The 15,461-nt window shown below is 39.2% G+C and overlaps 2 protein-coding genes across 5 annotated transcripts in view; one reads left to right on the plus strand and one right to left on the minus strand.

Moving 5' to 3' along the window:
• Nucleotides 1-2,999: 2,999 nt before the first annotated feature.
• rgs20 (regulator of G protein signaling 20) lies at nt 3,000-13,406 on the minus strand. Of its 4 annotated transcripts, none has more exons than XM_042428286.1 (6): nt 12,340-13,406; nt 5,707-5,873; nt 5,290-5,364; nt 4,940-5,174; nt 4,217-4,406; nt 3,000-4,127 (listed from the first exon to the last, which is right to left on the minus strand). In XM_042428286.1, exons 1-5 carry the CDS (start codon nt 12,526-12,528, stop codon nt 4,218-4,220), a joined length of 855 nt encoding a protein of 284 aa, XP_042284220.1. In that variant the 5' UTR covers nt 12,529-13,406; the 3' UTR covers nt 3,000-4,127; nt 4,217. The 4 variants fall into 4 exon arrangements, with proteins under 4 accessions (XP_042284220.1, XP_042284219.1, XP_042284221.1 ...); XM_042428285.1 differs by having other exon boundaries at nt 3,000-4,132; XM_042428287.1 differs by lacking the exon at nt 12,340-13,406 and adding an exon at nt 7,541-8,971 and having other exon boundaries at nt 3,000-4,406.
• Nucleotides 13,407-14,908: 1,502 nt separating this feature from the next.
• The window catches only part of atp6v1h (ATPase H+ transporting V1 subunit H), a 28,131-nt gene continuing 27,578 nt past the window's right edge, over nt 14,909-15,461 (plus strand). Inside the window, exon 1 of the mRNA XM_042429483.1 lies at nt 14,909-15,004. The gene's annotated coding sequence lies outside the window, so the exon portion shown is untranslated. The remainder of the gene's footprint in view (nt 15,005-15,461) is intronic.

Consider the following 15,461-nt stretch of genomic DNA (forward strand, 5'->3'; position numbering starts at 1 on the left):
GTGTGTGTGTGTGTGTGTGTGTGTGTGTGTGTGTGTGTGTGTGTGTGTGTGTGTGTGTGTGTGTATACATTTGCTATTGGTGGAATATTCATCACATCAAAGTGGATGCTGATGTATGCACATTAATCTGTTTAGGGACAGGATAATGTTATTGGCTGAACCAGGGGAGGATACACAATTGTTTCCTCGAGGTTTTTTTAATTGCCAGGTGCAACCACTCTATGTTGATGAGCTGCTGTGGCTGCCTTACCGCCACACAAACTGAACCCAGACCAGTTGCATAAGAGTGAGGCTGTTCAGTCAGTGAAAGTCTGATCTTGGGGAAGGATGTGCAACCATCAACTACTATTAAATACTATTTTACTACCATATGAAGCTCAAGTGTGCAACATGTTTTTTAAGATTTAGGTTCTACTGTCTGTAATGGACACCTCACTGCAGCTCTTGTGTGTATCTAATAGGGGCCACCTAAGTTGGGTCAATAAGTTGACCCGTCTGATTAACAACAAATTGTAAATTAAATTGGTGAGTTTCTTTACCTTGATTCACCTGATCAATCTGTTTTATGGTGGAAAAACCTAATATTTTGAGTAAAAGTTATCCTGTAATGCTGTGGTTTTCTCTCAAAGTTAATATAATAATATAATCATATAAGCAGACACTGTGAGCAGACGTTAATTTGCGTCAAAGTGTCACAAACCAGGTAGGGAACCACTGCTGTAATGAAAACAGGGAGACTTGCACATTTTGCTTATGTTTAACTATATTTTCCAGTATTTTCTATCATCTGCAAAGTTATTGAAAAACCTTTAACTCTGCTTATTATTAGTTAGGGTGAACTCAGTGCTGCCTTACGTCATCATGAGCCATACCCAGATCAATCACACAAGAGCAAGTCAGTTTACTTGTTAAAAGTCTAATCTTGTGGCATACCAGGTGTCCAAATTTTTGTTTTATTTATGACCCTTTGCTTTGTATTTAGTGGTATCTCCTTCAAAGAATATGCAGAATACAGAATGATTTTGCCCATGTTTACCTTCATACCAATATTTTAATTTATCTTCTGACTTATTCTGATATATCAAAAATGCTCCTGCACACCATAAGGTCTTTGGTTTGTAGGATCAAAAACTCTAAATTTGACCACCAAACTAAAATGTTTGTATGAATTTTGCCTGATGAAGGTTGATGATTGAAACGTGTGTTTAGTATTTATGTGTTGTGGTTTTGTGATAAAAATCACTGCAGAGTCAGTAAAATTATTGTGCTTTATTTTATCTTAATCAAAATGCCCACAAGTCATTATTTTCTTGGAGAGTAGCAGAAAAAAAACTAAAACCATATACTGTAAACATTCACATTATTTGTTTTTTTAAAAATGTATTCTTCAGTAAACTCAGCGCAAAATAACACATTTCATATAGTAAACAGAAGAAGAAACAACATTTATAGGCATCACTCCAAACCATTGGCTTAGATTGTGTTTGAGGTTGATCTGCGCAGTGTATTCATCAGCTCAAATTGCACATAGTAAGTTAAAGTTAACTCTAAGACAAGTAGAAGTGCCACCGTGAAGCACACAGGTTGGCAAGAAGTTCAGATCAACCAGCCCTATCCATTGATCTTTGTTTGTCCTCAGCAAATAAAGACATGTGTTGTCATCACCCTCCACCATACTGTTTGGTACACGCTACCAAAATGGACTAGTCTAGTCACAACTACGGAATCAAGACAAAACACATGCGATAATTTGGCCAATGAGAGGGACAATTTCCAGTAAACTGGCTTGGTGCTCCAGTAACCACCCTTATGGCAAGAGTTTGAAAACAACTGTTGCCCATGAGAAAGATGTCATAAAATTGAATGTCAAGGCACTTCCCCATGTGAGGATCTTGTCTTTGAGTGACATGTTTGTGAGGCAACAAAGTAATTCAACTAAAACTATCAGAATACATAAAAGTATTTAACACTTGGCAACTCCAATTTTAGTCAATGGAAACGCTCTCAATAAACGTATGAACACAGTTTACATGGTAGCTTTGGTGTTGCTGCTAACCTGGCCTGACCCGTGTCAATTGAGAACATCATCAATTTCTTACAGCAAATGGCCTTTTAAATTTTTTGTTGTTGTTAAAATCTTGCAGGACTATAAATAAATGGCTCAACCTGCTGTCAAAAACTAATTTCACAAATTTCGGTATCACTTTATTGTATAGGGTCTGTAATTTCTGAATAATTTCCTATTTTCAATGTAATTTCTTGGAGGAAACTGTAATTTAGTACTAATTAGTGCTTTAACAGAGACAGCTTCCAATTGGTACACTTCCATTTGATTAATCCCAATTGATTGCTAACATAGCATAGTCATACGAAAGAGTGTAAAATGTGTCTACAGGTAAACATACAATTTAACATAAATGTAGAGTTAAAGCAAAAGTTTGACATTTTGGGAAATTTGCGTATTCGTAGAGGGTTCAATGAGAGGAGCAATACCACTTTAAGTCTGTATGGTAAATATGAAGCCAGGAGACGGTTAGCTTAGCTTAGCGTAAAGACTGAAAAAGAGGAAATAGCTAGCATGGCTCTGTCTGAAGGAAACAAAATCAGCCACCGGCATCTCTAAAGCTCACAAATTAATGTATTATATCTTGTTTGTTTAATCCATACAAAGTGTAAAACTATTGTAAAGTGTAAAAAAATGCTATTTTACAGGGGATTATGTGCCGGACTATTTCTTGACCGGGAGCAGTTTCTAGGCAACTAATCCGTCACATATGTACAACGGCAAATTGTCGATTTTACACTTAGGTTTTTAAACAGATTAAACAAGAGATATATCATCGTAATTTATGAGCTTTAGAGGTTCTAGTATAGGTGTATTTTGTTACGTTTGGACAGAGCCAGGCTAGCTGTTTCCCTCTGTATCCTGTCTTTGTGCTAAGCTAAGCTATCCTGATTGTTGGCTGTAGCTTCATATTTGACAGACAAACAGAGTGCTATCGTTCTTCCAAAAAAATTAACATAATAAAATAATTTCCAAAATGCCAAACTACCCCTATATGTTTCCAATCATTTTTGATGAATTAATATTTACCTCAGTTTAAATGGAAGGAAATTCTCGTTTCATCTTATAATTAGCACAAAGTTACATAGTTCCTTCAAGGAAACAAAAAATATTAGGAAATTACAGATTCGTAAAAAATAAAGTGTTCCTCAAATTTGAACATTTTCTGATAGCGACCTTTAGTTTACTTAAATCCTTAAATCTGTCAGTCCTTAAATATAATTTGTACTTGCTGTTTTTTGTATTGGCAATAGATATACATAAATAAAAATACTTACTGGTAAAATAGAATTACATAGGTAATACTAGTAAAACTATACTTAACCTATGAGGTGTGCAGTGAGTAACACTTGAATAAAAAAAAAAAAATCTTGTCTGAAGTAGGCAAACTTCTGTGAGTAAAGAAAGTTAAATTACCCTTCCGTCATTGATTTCAGTTTCTTAAGGAAACAAATTGCACACCGTGACAAGAGCTATTGCCACTTTCTGTTACTTCACTGAAAACCACACTTACAGTAGTTCCAATCACGCACAATGCCTACATGAACTGGAGTTGCCAAGTCACTGTCACAGGTACCAAAGTGTGAGGTAAGGTAACAAAACAGGGTGAAACCAAGGTAAAATCATACAGTACCCCACAAAGCTGCCTGCAAGTAGAGCTAACGTGTAGCCTTTGACTTGAGCTTTGATTTTCATACGCAGTAAATAGAACCAGGCGTTTCCACATAAAATACCCACAATTCCATTTTTACTATTTACAAACTCATAAATATATAGTCTACAGTAGGAATCATTTTCCCCCCAAACGATCATACAAAAAAACAACAGACCATAAAAAACTCTGAACACAAATAAAATAGATTATTTCTATCAAAAGAAAGAAAAAAACAGAAAAAATGTATTCATATTCCTTTGGAGTGTTTTGCTATGTTGATCTGTAGCAGTACTTGTGATGTCGAGCCCTCGGGAGATTTTGAGACCTGAGTGTCTTCGGTCAGGTGCAGATCACAATAGCGCTGAGATCCCTGGGAGGGGCCAGGCCTGAGGCCTGGTTCATGTAATCCTACACTGAACATAAAAAGAAAATTTTTAAAAAAGAGGGTAGGGATGGGGGGAGATAAAGAGAGTTAAAAGATCACAGGTCATCACCACCCTAAGATTCGGGGGACTGCTCTGACAGAGTGTTGAGCAGGTTTTTGTAGGCTGGGGAGTTCATGTAGCGGGGATACGAGTCTCTTTGCATTAGTGTATAGATCTGCAGCTGGGCATCATCGAACGTGTGCGAGTTGGGTTCCAGCATGTTCCTGTTGATGGCCTCACGCACGCGGGAGTCAAGGCTCACCTAGGTGTCAACAACAGGGGAAATTAGGAAGAACAGCATGTGCATTTTCTCAATGACAGACTTTTTCAGAAAGGAATAGTTCAACATTTTGGGAAATACGCTTATTTGCCTTCTTACTAGGAGTTAGATGACAAGATTGATATCACTCATGTACAGTATCTCCGCTAGTTACCCGGCAACAACATTGTCACTTTTAGTCTTTTGTTTTTGTACGGATTAAACAAATGCCATATAACATGTTAATTAATGAGCTTAAGAGGTACCAATAAGTGGATTTTGTTACATTTAGATAGAACCAGGCTAGGTCTTTAGGCTAAGCTAAGCAGCTGTACCATACTGACTTGAGAGTGGTATCAGTCTTCTCATCTAACTCTAGGTTAAAAAACAAATAAATAAATAAGCGACTTTCCCAAAATGTCAAACCGTTGTTTAATGTCAGGGAGCATGAGATAATCATTTGACAGACGTCATGAAGTTTTATCCTTAAAATCTACATGATATTAACAGAACAATGAAATCAAGAGCTGTGAGACCTCTTTAGGCGAGAGAATGGAGATGTAGTCTTCATAGATGACCCGAGCTTTCTCCTCTATCACACTCTTATTGGTCTCTTTGCTGAACTCCTCGCAGGCCAACCAGAAAAGCATGTTCTCCTCACTGAATTCGGTGCGAAGAAACTGTCGGAAGGAGTTCCGCCCCGCTGGGCAACACATCAGCTTGTCAAATGATTGCCCCCATGAGCGCACCTCCTCCAACGTGGGCTTAGGACTGCAGAGAGCATGAACAACATCAGAGTGAGTGATTTCAACATTCATCATCAAAAACAATGTGTTTAATAAATGGGGCATTTTTGTGCAGTTCAACTGCACTCAATTCAACTGACCAGTCTTCACAGTCTGCGGTCCCTTCCTTGACGTCATAAGATGCCTTTCGGTTCCTATCATCCCTGTCTTCATTCCTGATAGTGAGACAGACATGTAAGCACAACATGCAGCAGCAAAACTAAAGACCAATCATAATGGTAAAATGGCAAGAATGTATTTTTGTATTAATTTGATGCCAAACTTGTTCAACTGACAATGGATTGCACATGAAAAAAAGTCATTTTTAATGTATTATATATATAATAAGGCTTCTGCATGATAATTGTCCACAGATCACATGCAAAAAATGTCAGGAACATAAGACACAAGCTGGAGCCTACTGTAGAGACACAGTAGCTCAGGCTGTGCTGTTCTGTGTGCCATTATGTCTGCCACGCTGTGCACAATGAGCGAGTTCTCGGGTGGTGAAGACCTACCAGGAACAGCTACAGCAGCAGCACCAGCAGAAGCAACATGCATTTGATCCCCGTGGGTTGGCTTGGCCCGGCTGGCCCTGCTGGGCCGGTGCAGTTCCCCCCGCTGCCGACTCCTGCTGCACCGACATCTGCCTCTTTCGCATCTCCATCCGCTCTGATCCCATGGGCTATAGACAGAGGAGAGGGGAGAGGAAAGCACTAAGTTTAGTGTTTTGATGTCAGGAATAGTATTGACTGAGATTTTGTCATGGAGGAATACTTGGCCTGCAGTGCATTTGTAGGATGCAAATCAGTGCCAGTGAAATAAGGACAGTAAGGAGAGCACTGAGTATAAGCCAAAAAAAAAAAGTGTGAAATCCTGATGGTGCATGCATTTTTACCAGCACATCCCTGTCACCATGACAAAGATTAATTAGATTTATTGAATTCACCTCTCACTAGTTGACACCTATCTGTTTGTTATATTTGCAGGAGGTAAAGTGCCGCTGATGCTTTCTGACCAGATCGTGTGCTGGCATGCCCAAAGGTCACACTGTAATGGAATGCTGTTTGTTCAATTCAAGGGGATATTATGGAAGAATAATTTGCTGATTTTGTTTTCCCTGCTGCCAAATATGCAGCCACCAAGCAGATTTCAGTCTCTCACCTCATAATGACTGTACGTTCCCCTGCAGACTCTAACTGCATGTGAAAAAGGACGGATTGTAGAACATGAGTCCAATATCCATAATTCAAAACTTGAAATATCCTACTGATTGTAAAAGCAGTGCATTAAAGGATTTGCAACCCTCAATGGGCCAAAATGGAGCAATGAATGAAATACACTTGCAAATAATGTAAATATTACTTGCAATTGTAAATATTTGTCTTTTCTAGGATTTGTATTTGTCAAGCGTCAGATTGCCGTGCACCTCAGGCTACATTTATCATGTTGATGCGGAATTACTGTGTTATAATTGTGACTATAGTTTTACCGTATGCAACAGAATCCCCATGAAGGTTTGTAGGCCTATAGACTACACACAGGCTCACAGAATGACTTCTTGTCTGATTTTAACAAATGTGTCATCACCAGGTCAGACACTGCCAAATCCTGTCAGATCATTTATGTAACAAAGCTGTCGCTTCCAACACATGGCATGATCCGGCTACTATCTGACACAAGAAACGATGCTTTAAAGAAAAAAAATGTCAGATGAATTGGTACATGAGAGGGGGGCCTGAAGGCGCAGCTTGCAAATCTATAACCGCAGCATCGCTCTATAACAGCCTTCCAGTGAATACAATACCATTTGGCCATTTCTAAAATGGATCCGCGCGCGGTTTCTCTCAGATTCGGTGGTGGCTTCAACTGCAGATTTCGTGCGTCTTGCCAAACGGCATATTTTACGCGTTAGGTGTCGGGTACTTCAAAGCTGACACAATTGCAGTACGCTATGGTTTGACTCAACAGCTATAGACGATGAAATGGGGGGTGGGGGTGGTCGTATTAATTCAAGGAATAAATCATGGTAACACTAAATAAACCACCATTCTTCTTCAATTTTGCACAAACGTGAACGACGCGGAGATTTGATGGTTCCTGAGCGATTTAACGGCAGAAAACCACCGCATTAGCAACTCGCACATCACATCAATGGGAAAGTGCCACCATGAAGAACCGTAGAGCTTCATCGCCCTGGACAACCACCGAAAAGACACTGCCTAGATCTGTTAAAAGCCCACTGTACAGCAAGATAGTGACAAGCTATTTAAAAACGTCAGGAAACGGCCTCAAACGCTCAGCTCACGACATGTCCGTGCAATGATACATCGGTTTGTTACCAATACTTACAATTTCACCATGTATGCACAGCGAGAAGAGGTAATTCTTTGCGTTGATTACATCCGATGGCACATAAGGCTTTTTTTTCCGACCGGCTGCTTCAAGTCAGTACGCATGCGTCTTCTCTCCAACTCGTAGTAGCCCAGTGAAGAGAGTAAACCCCCCCACAGTATGGCACAGGTTTACTGTGCTGGTCCTTCAACCTACCTTGTGTAAGAGACTTCAGAAACTGACTGGCTGCATGATATCAGTTTATGATAAAGAAGAGAGAGACATTGTAAAAATGAATATAAATGTATAAAAACTAACGCACCAGCCAGAGAAAAATCCATAAACTTCACTTGAGTTCTTGTTACATGAATGCTATTTACAAAGTTCAAAATGCAGATAAATTACAAAAAAGGCATGATTTCGTTTCTAAAACGTGCACCAATGAGCCGCTGCCTAAAGTCGCTGTCTATGGTGCTGAAACAACCAGCGGCTGATACAGGAGATTGCAACGCTTCTTTTTTCCAACTAAACCCTGCTGAGGGATAAAATATCTTGTATAGCCACAGCTTTGTCTGACACTTTCTCCTGAGAGTTAAAGGCATTCACTTTTTTTGATCGATATATCCTTCAAGAGCACCAAACTGCTCTCCATTTCGTGCATTTTAGTGTTTGAGTCTAGCTCTTTCACAGATGTTGCCAGGCTGCTGTGTGCCTGGTAATCTACAGTATGGGCCTGCAAGCAGTGATGATGTAGAAGACAACACTGCCATCTGAAGGTAAATGGAAGTACAGCACCGAGGTGATGTTTGTGTATGTTTATGACTGAAGCACTAACAGACTTATAATGGCTCAATGTTCCTCTGAATTTAAGACAACCATGGATATATTTGCAAGATGTAATCTCTTCATTATGACCCCCAATAATTTTACATGGTTGCATGAGACTGTATAGCTGTCTAGGCTAATTGATTCAGATCCAAGTAAGAAAATGTACATTGTCACATATATCTTTCAATGTAACTGACTGTATATCATTATTAAGTCCTTGCTTTTTAGATGCACATCTTGTCTTGCTGTATATAAACAGCAGATGGCACTCTGTACTCAATAGCTGTCTATTCCACAAAAATCCACCACAGCATACTGTACTTTATCTGATTATCTACTTAATTTACACCAACATATTTGTGCTGTCCCCTGTCTGAGTCACATTGTCAGTCAAGATTCACTTTGACGCCATGGAAAGTAATTTCAATAGTTACATGTTGCAATAATAAGTGCAGAAGAATGTGAGCGTCTCTAACACAAGACTTAGTGAGGAATTGTTCTTACAGTGTTACAACTTTTCTGTGATACTGCCTATTGATCAATTTATGAATTAGGCATTAATCTGTTCTGGTCAATAAAGGCAAAGAATACATTTCTCTCCTGTCCAGATTAAGTACTTTCTAAATGTACTTAACTGGGGCGTGCCCTGAGCATCTGCACATCTTTATTCCCCCCAGAGATATGAACATGTGACTTTTCTCAACAACACTTCATTTAACACCTTCCCCTGTGTTCATGTTATGCAACACAGACCCATAAATAGCCATGCGAGATTGATACATACACATGCAAGCATTGAATGATACTTTATGCACTTGTGATTTGATGAATGTGCAGACTTTTTCCCTCTGGGGGCACAATGCCAAGTGGAGGAGGGAGTACGTCTGAGCACAAGGTCACACGGAAGAGTAGGACGGCAGAGCCCGGTGACAAGATGAATAGTCTTTTCAATGTGTGATTAAGGGTTTCAAAGCATTGTGAAGCTTTAAGGAATTTATAATTAACTGTAGATTCAATCACAGGAGCTCAACATGCAGATAGGGACTGAAGAGGAAGTGTGGCTACCATCACATCACCTCAGGAGACCATGTATGGCATCTGTGAGTATCTTGAAGGTGAAGATGAGCTTATAATAGGGTGCCTTAATTGTCCAGTCACAGCAACAAATATAGTGACAAAATATAGGAGCATCATTGTCTATCAGTCATTTTATTTCCTGCCTGACATTATTGGTCTTCTAATGAATCTCTTTCTGTCTCCTCCACATTGCTGTTTGTACTGTAAATGTCAGGCTCAATTTAATAATGTGTAATCACTGTCTTAATCCTTGTAACCAAGTTACACTGTTATCTGTTCTTTGTTTTTTAACTGAAACATCACATTATGGACCTAACTCTAGGCAATACGTCTCCATGCAGACTGATGGTCCAAATTACCACACCATTGGTTAAAGGTAAACAAGATTCTGCCAGGCTCACTAACATTAATGGAGCCTCTCACATTCTATCTGACCTTTTTCTTTAATGCCATTATTGAGAATGTTAAAGGCAGTTGTAATACATTGATTTCTGTATTGTCCCTTGAGTTGAAATTTGATTTGCAACCAGTGCATTAAAAAGTATTAAACAGAAATGACAACACCACACATCAACTGAAAAAAAAACAACAAAACAAAACAAACAAAACAAAAAGCAAAGCATCATTGATATGTAATGGTTTTACAAAACAGTAATGCCATCACTGATCTCTGGCACTGTATTCCAGATGTTATCATACTAGTGGAGAGTGGCTGGTATAGTATCTTTAGGGTACTGAACTATCACCAATCAGATCATATAATATCATATGTGTAGGGACTCTGTGTATAATTTCAAAGACCTGTTCACATTGACAAGGTAGCTCTGTTCTCAAAATGTAGAGGTCTTGAGCCAATAAAAAGCCACTAAGTGGAGAGAGACCTCGGGTCTTGTTACTCTTTTGATGGGAGTCTGAAATAAAGGTTAAGAGGCATGGTCTATCTCAGGACCTGCCGGTTATCATTTCTGTAATTATGTCTGTACTCCAGGATCGCAAATGATCTTTAAGTTGGATCACAAAGGTCCTAAAATTACAGCTGGAATATAATTAAACAAGTGCTTGTGAATAGGTGGCATTTAGCTGACTGTCATAATTAGCTACAATGAAAAGTCATCTAAATCATAAACTTTTAAAAATTGAGAGGATGGATAAAGTGTTTCTAAGGTTGAAAGAGTGCATGAAAACAGAGCAATCAGTGCATGAAAATAGGTGTAGGTCTACCACAGGCCAAGTGGGTACCATGTGACCAATCACATTATGTCTTATAATGAAAACTGGGTTTGAATGATTATTGGTGTGAAAGATGAGATGGCCTCTGTTTGCAAAAATAAACTGTATGTGGTGAATGCGTTGTAGTAAATAAAATCTTGTTATTTTTAATAAAGATGGCTGGGGCATCTTGGTGGATTACAGAGGTCTAAGATACTGAGCATGTAATTGCAACGTCCCCAGTTCGAGTCTGGCTGTTTCCCGGTTTCCCTGTTGTTGCAAACACTATCATATAGCTGTTAATCCTTGAGACGCAAATCGATATTTTTCACAGCAGATATTTTGTCACAGCAGGACAAACACAGGTGCAATCAATAACAATTAACAATGACACTTACCGGAACTGAACCATTGCTGATGTTTTTAATTACACCTGTGCTTTTCCAGCTATGACAAGTCAGAACATCTGCTGTGAAAAAAGTTGATATGGGCTTGAAACTCATCATTCTTGTTAGTGAATCTGTTAAGCAAAAAAAGACAAATTTGTCTGAGTTTTAAGTCCTGATATCAATAAATCTAAATATATATATATATATATATATATATGTACATAAAAAGGAAGCAAAATATCATTTACAGTTGATAGCAGTTATCCAGTTCTGTTCTGGGATGCCTGGCTAAACCACAATTTTGTGTAATGTATATGTCAGTGTCCCCACTCCACTCTTCTGTGGTCTTCCCACTCACTTGTTCAGTTCCTGTGTCCTTTTATACTCTCTTACAATCCCTTCCCCTCTGTGAATAGTAACATAGCTCTCTTTACTACAGACAGCCATCGAAAATCTTTATTTATCCATTTAACAAGAACGATTCTGTTGCCAAACTCTAAGCAAAATCACATTCTGCCCCTATTTTTAGAAACCATTTCATGTATTCAGAACACACTACCTGAGTTATTATCATAAAACACTGCATTGGGATGTTAATACTGACTGTCAAGTATTTTGTGTGACTGACTTTATTTAGATGTCTAATGACTCGTATCACCCTATTTTAAGACACACCATCTTGTCTAATGACTCGTATCACACTATTTTAAGACACACCATCTTCTTCTTTTAATCTTCTTAAGCCTCGTTCAGACAGGAAGTACTTCCCTAAATAGAGGTTTGACAAGAGGCAAAAAACAGCAGCTGACCCTTAGACGAGAGCAATCTAGTTGAAATAACAACAACAAAAGAGTATGCAAGCATGTTTCCTTCACTGCAGGTGATTCATGATGAGAATCGTATCATTTGAAAGATGTGTGGAGACATGTGGCTACTCTGAACCTCACAACTTTAATTAGTCTCTCAAAATCAGTCATCTTAACAGAATACTTTCAATAACAAACTTACAGTATGTTATTTTATTATCTGTGGTTGCTAATTAGTGCAACATCAAACCAACAACAACCACTGATTAGTCTTCTATGATTCTTAAACTTTCTGTAATATTTACTCAGAGAAAAATAGAAGTAATTATTGCAGTTATAGTCTTACTTATGTGGTTGCTAAAAAAGGGTTATAGGGGACTTGAAAGTATATTTTCTCCATGAAAATTAGCTAGTAATTATGTACCTATTAAATAAAGGCTATAATAATAGACAATAATAATAGAGACAGTTATCATATGTCATGCTAATTGGAAAGACCATGACATACCTCAAGGCACACCATCTCCTGTTCGTCTCTGTCTGGGTCATTGTAGTTTACCGGGTATCCTGTACCATGCCAGCAGGCCCGGACCAGTCCCCGTATCCGCTGCCACATCAGGGCCCTGGTGCGTCTGATCCCCCACAGAGCAGACGTGGGCCTGATCTCCCACTGCCTCACTACTCTAGCACATGGCATGCTCCGACCATGAGGCCTCACCCGCCACGTGAGCCTCAATGCCAAGTCTGTTCGAGATCATAAGAAATCCACGCTCCTTGCTCCTTCCTCTTATGTTTTTCCGGCGTCTGCTCTGGAGCACATTGTGACAGAGAGGGGAGAGAGAAAAAAAGCATCAGTGACCCTGACGAAGAGAGGAGTGTTTACAAAGGAGAGGGCAGAAGGGGATTAGGACAATGTTCCCACTGGATGCAATCCTGATTCCGCAGTACTTTGCTGCGTCTCACCAGCTTAGGCCAGATTAAGCCAGGAGGTCTTAGTGTCTGAGTGAGATGGACAGAGGGGAAGACTAGTGACAGACGTGGATTCATTTGTGATTGGGCATGCTACTTGATGAAATCCTGGCAGTATCTGTGGATTAAAACACATCAATAAATGGACTTTGTAGAGGAAACATATGCCACAGTTCACATGCAGCATCATTAATATAGAAATACACACGACACTCAGAGCCGGCTCTGACTATGGTGCCCTGGGTGAGATTTTAGATTGGCCCCCCCCCCCCCCCCCAAACCACACACACACACACACACACAAAATGCAACAATAGCACCTCCAGTAAAAGAACTTCAAATATGAAATCAGACTAAAATGAAGTGCAACAATGGTTCCTCCAGCCCAGACAAAGTCCTCCCAGTCCATCAGACAAAAAGGCAAGTGGGGGTCAAAGCGCTATTCAGTGAGTGTTTGGTGGCATGGCCTGAGGTAGCATATGAAGGTGGTTGGTGGCTGTTGGGCAAAAACTCATCAACCAGTAAGGCTTTGAAAAACAAACCAGATCAAAAGAGAAGAAAAACACTATAAGGGGAGAACAAGTGTGTATTTCCAAATGTTGTATACCAGCACACCTGTCAGTAAAAAAAAGTCCCACTCATTTGGTGCCCCCCCCCCCCCCCCCCGCCTCATTTGGCACCCTAGACGACCACCTATGTGGTCTAAGCCACGGGCCACCCCTGCAGGAGGTGGCAACCGCAGTGCTGGTGTGTTCAAGATTTTACTGAGAAGCTCCTAACGTGGTGCTCTTGGTGGTGTCGCTCATTACACTGATCAAAGCTCTTCAGTGAGAGAAATCAACTGCCCTCTGTTATCCCCACAAAGCCACAAAGTTAAATCAAACTGTCAACTGATAACACAGCTGATTGTTATTGATTGGCTGGACCCACACAGTTTATATTCTCATTTTCTAGTCCATCATGATGTTGAAAATATTAACCAACAGACAGCATTTTACAACATTAAGCTTTTCTGAACCTGTCTTTCTAAGCTTTGTTTTAATTTTAGGGGTTATTTTCAGTACTATTCATGCTTGTGCAGAAAGGGCACTTGGCAATCTCTTGAGGTGTATCGATTTCACATTTCATTGCAGCAGCCCTCACTTTTTCTCTATTTAGGGTGAGAGGATGAGACTAGTTAATGATTAAAAAGAAAGGGAGTTAAGTTTCTGAATGATTCCCACTACCATTTACTTTATCCACCAAAACATTTACTTTTTACTGTCAACTTAAACCTGATTGAGCCTGGTAATTTAGATTTTTTGTTAAGTCACCAATCTTTAGTGATTAAAGGAACATATTGGTGTAATAAGTAGGTCCATGTTACCAAAATCTCAGTACACAGACATTAATCAAAGGCACTAGTGACAGTGTGACTGGGGTGACTGGACCATTTTTAAGTCAGGTCTCCACAGCGTTTCAATTCCCTGAGCATCTCAAGCAAACCAAATCATTAGCATCTTTTAAATCACTTCCTAAGACTAATTTCTTTCGGAAGGTCTTTTTCAAATTTTCCCAGTCCTTTGTAGGTTTTTAAAAAAAATTTATTTCATTTATACTATAGGCCTTATTTTCTATATATTTTCCACTATATTTTGATCTTGTTTTGTTTGCTCATCATTTCAGTGCAGTTTACTGCTCTCTGTTTTGCTTGTTGTTTTACTGTGACTCACAGTAAAACAAATATATTCTGTATGTAATAATATATTATGTATAAAATGTATTATGTATGTGGTAATGTTCCTGCCAATGTATGATACAGCATGATACAGCACAGCTAAAGGCAAAATTATGTATTATAAAAATAATAACGTATACAGTATCCTTAAACACAAACTGACCATTATATTTCAATCATTTTCATACATTTAGTGCACCTCTCTCACAGCTGACATGCACTTCTAAGCTACTTTGTGATTGATATCTGTATGCTACTTTTTAGTATAAATATGGCATTTACAGTGATTTCTGCTCATGTTTGATATTACATAATTTGATGGAAACTTATCTATTGCCCAGATGTTCACGCTGTGTAGCAATGATGCTTAAAGTTCAGGTTTACTCTGCCAGTTATCTGAAAGTTATTTCTCAGCCGGTGCATGTGACTGACTGTCACATGACGCCGTGTTGTAGTCTGTCAGCTGTTCGCACAGGTCAGGAACTGGGTGAGTGATTCAACCATCTTTTTACTCCGTTATTCATTATCAGATACATTAAAACTTCCCAAAATATATGTTTGGTCTAATTGTGTTGTCCTAAATGTGACTACCCGCGTATATAGCGGTTATATCTTGACAAGGTGACAGAATGCCGTGTGAAGCTGTTAGCACAGGGCTATCCTGGTTTAGCATCCTCGGCTAACGCGTAGCTAATGGTACACCTCTGCCCCTGTTAACGATTTATATTGTCAGTCATATGCACACACTTTATATGGCTGTATCAATCATGCAGTTTAATGACATAGGGGTCGCACTGCGTTGTTTTATCTCAGTTTGCGAATAGCCCCGACATGTCATCTTGACATTGGTTTAAGCTAGTTAGTTAGCATGACCTGCTGCTAGCAGATTCATGCTAGCTACTGCAACAAACATCAGACATGAACTTCGAGGGTTCAATGTAATG

The sequence above is a fragment of the Thunnus maccoyii genome, chromosome 12 (assembly GCF_910596095.1).
Source record: "Thunnus maccoyii chromosome 12, fThuMac1.1, whole genome shotgun sequence".
Classification (NCBI taxonomy): Eukaryota; Metazoa; Chordata; class Actinopteri; order Scombriformes; family Scombridae; genus Thunnus; species Thunnus maccoyii.

Coding starts and splice junctions, on each gene's coding strand:
- rgs20 (XM_042428286.1), bottom strand. CDS start 12,528: ATGCCATGTGCTAGAGTAGTGAGGCAGTGGGAGATCAGGCCCACGTCT. Junction 5,365..5,706: donor TGCTGCTGTAGCTGTTCCTG/GTAGGTCTTCAC, acceptor TCTCACTATCAG/GAATGAAGACAGGGATGATA. Junction 4,407..4,939: donor CCATTCTCTCGCCTAAAGAG/GTCTCACAGCTC, acceptor GTTGACACCTAG/GTGAGCCTTGACTCCCGCGT.